The following is a 4,073-nucleotide window of genomic DNA, read 5'->3' as shown; positions in this document are numbered from 1 at the left end:
TTTAAATAAAATGGCCCCGTCCGTGTAATATATTTTAAAACTTTTAGTTTAAAATTATAAAAACTAAACTTCCTACAGTATTTTTACAGTCTTTCTTTTACAGTTAAAATATATGTTTATTAAATAAAGTCGAATGTTACAACTAATCGGGGATCCCTTTAAGTGTTGTGTAGTTGTGTGCGTTGTAGTCTGCAGTGCCCAACAGATGCACCAATCACATAGACTTGAATGTGTTTTGCTGTGGGATTTCTGAAAGGCATCATTAATGCATGTGTGCACCACCGTTGCCCATTTGGGTTGTTTTCTGGCCCCCCTCCCTCCCTTTCCCCACCCCCCTCACCACACCATCACCTCCAACATCCTGGACTAACCGCTTCAGACGAGTGAGGGAGCTCGAGGAGGAGCTCAGGCTAATGGACCAGAATTTAAAGTCGATGATGTGCGGCGAGGAAGAGGTACCGATCTTTACCCTCCTGCTTTGTGCTCCTCTGGCCTGCAGCCTGTCAGCTTCTGCCTGTGTTCTGTTTCACCCGCACAGCTTCTCTTTACTCCTTTACACAACACTTGATGTGTACAGGACAGATTTTATAAATCTGTTTAACTGGTCTTTTCATGAAGACGTCATGAAAAGACCACAACCAGCAACGAATTGGTTGAAACGCACAAAAATTTCACATTTCACTAAAATTATTTACTTTTACCATTTTAAAAATCAGGTGAGTGTTTTGCTGACTCTCAGATCCTCAGAGCCAGGGGAACTCATTCCCCTCACAAGAGAAAACATTTGGGTGGTCCCACAAAGCAGCATCCAGGGTTTGATCTCTTCCGCCTTTCCAATTACTGCCTTTTCTTCTTTTGCTTTTCTTCTTTCTTACATCGCTCAGTAAATCAGCTGACCTTGAGGAAGAATTGAAAAATGTCACCAACAACTTGAAGTCTCTGGAAGCCCAGTCTGATAAGGTACAGTGAGGGCTGAGAGGGACTCAGCTCAGGGCTGGTCTGATCATACACTACTAACAAACTGTGATCCATGAAACACACAAAACATGTGCACAACTTACTACTGTGATCTAAATCCAGGACTGAAGGTCTCGTGATTCTTTGTTCCATGTAATCTTTGGATAAAAACATTGATAAATAACAGTCATCTAAAGATGCACGAAGAACACAAACTGTTTTCGTAGCAAATAACGGTTCAAATTTGACACTTATTTAAACGTCACGCTGCCTAACTTTCATAACTTGTAAGTTTATTTACTTTTCTTAATACTATTCACCTCATTTCCAAAGAAGCATAAAGAACGAGGTTACCATCTGCATGCTGTGTAAAGTTTGTCTCCTTGTTGCAGTTTAACTGAAATTTGTTAACACGTATTTGTCTTTTTCAGTACTCACAAAAGGAGGACAAATATGAAGAAGAAATTAAAGTTCTTACTGAAAAACTGAAGGAGGTGAGAATACAACACATTTACACAAAATAGAGGTTTTTTTAGAACACTATATTTAATTTAATTCATAATGCAGTTGTTAGCAAGCTTGTTTAAACTTTGTAGGATACTGAAGCTAATGAAAATGATTAAACTCAGTCTTATATAAGAATACCTGCCATATAAAGTAAGGAAATTTGTGTTTGGTAGCGTTGAGGCTTGGTGGCGAGGTGGACACAGAATGCAGGCAGGCAGGCAAGGATCAAAGTTAATAAAAAGCTTTATTAAAGCAAATGCTGACGTGGCAGCAAAACAAGACAAGAAACTCTGGACCATGCATGGAGAACGAGCAACATTGGACAAGGAGGTGGAGAAAGAGAGCCAGTAACACATGAAACATGGGAAACAAGACAACAAGACAAACACTAGAGGGGGCAAAGCACAAGACTTGAGACACCAGATCCTCACGGGTTGATTATTTCTTTGTTGTAACAATTCTTCTGGGAAATAAATCTTATACGCAGCGCCTGACTGGCAGCACCTGGAGGTACCAGAAGCTCAAAACACGAGTCAATATCGACAGTAAAATAAGCTGTTTGGCAGAGAAGGTTTGGAAAAACTTTCATGTGTGCATCCCACAAACTCAGCTCTACTGCTCATCACACAAACCTTACACACACTTACAAATGTGGCATCATTTAAAAGTGAAATTAACAGACTTTCCTACAGTATAAGATTAATTACCAAGAAGTATTGTTACAACAAAGAAATAATCCACCAAACACCAATGTTCTTACTTTGTGTGCTAAGTTTAGATTTGATTTGCACCTTTTTAATTTGTTCAGTGACGATGTTTGAACTGAACTCATGGACAGACAGGAATCATTTCAGTAACATGTCCAGAATGTCTTTATTTGAAACCCCTCTCACCACTCTGTCTCTCTGCACACCTTCTGAAAACTGTTCTTGCAGTCAAACACCTGACTCTGCATTCATTCCTAACATCCTAGATGTTTTTTACTTCAAACACTTAGAAAAGATCATTTACTGCATCTGCTGCGATATGGAGACATCTCCCCTCTTGGGATTGATGGTAAAACATACCAGAAGTATCAAAAGAAAGATTTTGATCATCACAGCCACGGTTTGGGAATTCCATTAAAAACTGATGTTTTTGTGAAAAACAAACAAAAAAAATCCACTTTTAATTATTTTCGTTTTGATTTGTTTTTGCAGGCTGAGACCCGTGCAGAGTTTGCAGAAAGGTCCGTGGCCAAACTGGAGAAAACCATCGATGATCTTGAAGGTATTCAGCTCTTTCCGACAGTAATACTTTTACAACGTCTGCTCCCTGCTGTTCAGTAGTTAATGTCAAAGTTACAAACATTTAAACCAACTAACAGAACTACTATTAAACAACTGAATGACTGGAAAGCTTAACTGTGTGCTGCTGTTTCAAGAGAATTAACTGGAAGATATCTCAAACTGATGATCCTTTGGTTTGATTTACTACCTGCTAACACAACTTGGGAAGTATTTTTTACATAAATATTACTAAAACAGTAATAATGACTCTCAGTATTCTGTTTGTATGGTTTATAAGCAGGACCTTTCAGTAAATTTACTTCTTCTCGTAGATAGTCACACTCATTTACTACCACAGAAATCAGCACCTGCAGTTAATGAGGGAAATAAAGGGTGTGTTCTCTCTGCTTCAGGCAGCTCACTGGTCATGAATGAATGAATGAATGAATGAATGAATGAATGAATGAATGAATGAATGAATGATAAATCGTCCCAAAATACAGAAACAATCAGCCAATGCAAAGTTACATAGTATTTGTGTGTAAATGTTCTAAGGTGATTCAATCAGACCACAAATGGTTCTGATAAAGTATTATGAGTATCTCAACAAATAATATTTGACTTCTAACCAGTAAAATTGATTTAAAGTTTTTTAAATTAACTTTACTGGACTTTCTGCTGTAATGAAAGGTCAAGGTGCTCCAGAACAGAGATGAGATAAAAAAACATGATTCTTGAAAAAGAGGCATCCAAAGATAAACTGAAAAATTAAAAAATCGTAAGGTAATTTAACCACGGTTCCTTTTCAGTCATTTCACTCAGTACAACACACAGCTGTATATGGGACACGCGCGCCCTCGCGCGCCTGGCTGAAGCCACCTCTAATCACGTCTTTAGACCTGTGACGTTGAATGAGCACCTGTCGAGCATGAATGATTTCTAGGCAGGCCGGGCAGGCCTCATGCTGGTCCTTCTCATGAAGCTTAAAGCCGCACCCTTGAGGACAGGGGTGAACAGAAGACTTTGGCTTCTTCGAAGGTGGTTTTGTGCTCATCGTGAACCACAAAACAGATTTTCAGCAGAAAATAAAAGTCACTTAAGTAAGCGTCGAGCAGCAGACACAAGAACCAGCAGGTAACGCGGTTAGCACCAGTGAAGCTAGCCTAAGAACCTTAGACGCTGAGCTAACTAGCAGCAGCTATGTGAGCTCAGGTTTATATGGAGGTAAATTTGTGTTTTTATTATTCAATCAAACAAAAAGCATCTTCAATCAAAAAAAATAATTTCAAACAAAAAAATTTTTTTCAACCAAACAAAAAATAAATTCAATCAAAATTAATA

At 38.5% G+C, this 4,073-nt stretch overlaps 1 protein-coding gene across 1 annotated transcript in view; it reads left to right on the top strand.

Moving 5' to 3' along the window:
* tpm2 (tropomyosin 2 (beta)) overlaps positions 1 to 4,073 on the top strand; it is a gene marked incomplete in the record, with an annotated part of 24,614 nt that overhangs the window by 14,953 nt on the left and 5,588 nt on the right. Inside the window, 3 exon segments of the mRNA XM_014002764.1 lie at positions 885 to 960; positions 1,389 to 1,451; positions 2,664 to 2,733. Of these exon segments, the coding sequence (XP_013858218.1) occupies positions 885 to 960; positions 1,389 to 1,451; positions 2,664 to 2,733 (209 nt within the window).

The sequence above is a fragment of the Austrofundulus limnaeus genome, unplaced genomic scaffold (genome assembly GCF_001266775.1).
Source record: "Austrofundulus limnaeus strain Quisiro unplaced genomic scaffold, Austrofundulus_limnaeus-1.0 Scaffold15, whole genome shotgun sequence".
NCBI classification, from domain to species: domain Eukaryota; kingdom Metazoa; phylum Chordata; class Actinopteri; order Cyprinodontiformes; family Rivulidae; genus Austrofundulus; species Austrofundulus limnaeus.
The sequence above is the reverse complement of the archived record's forward strand: the minus strand, read 5'-3'. Positions and strand labels throughout refer to the sequence as shown.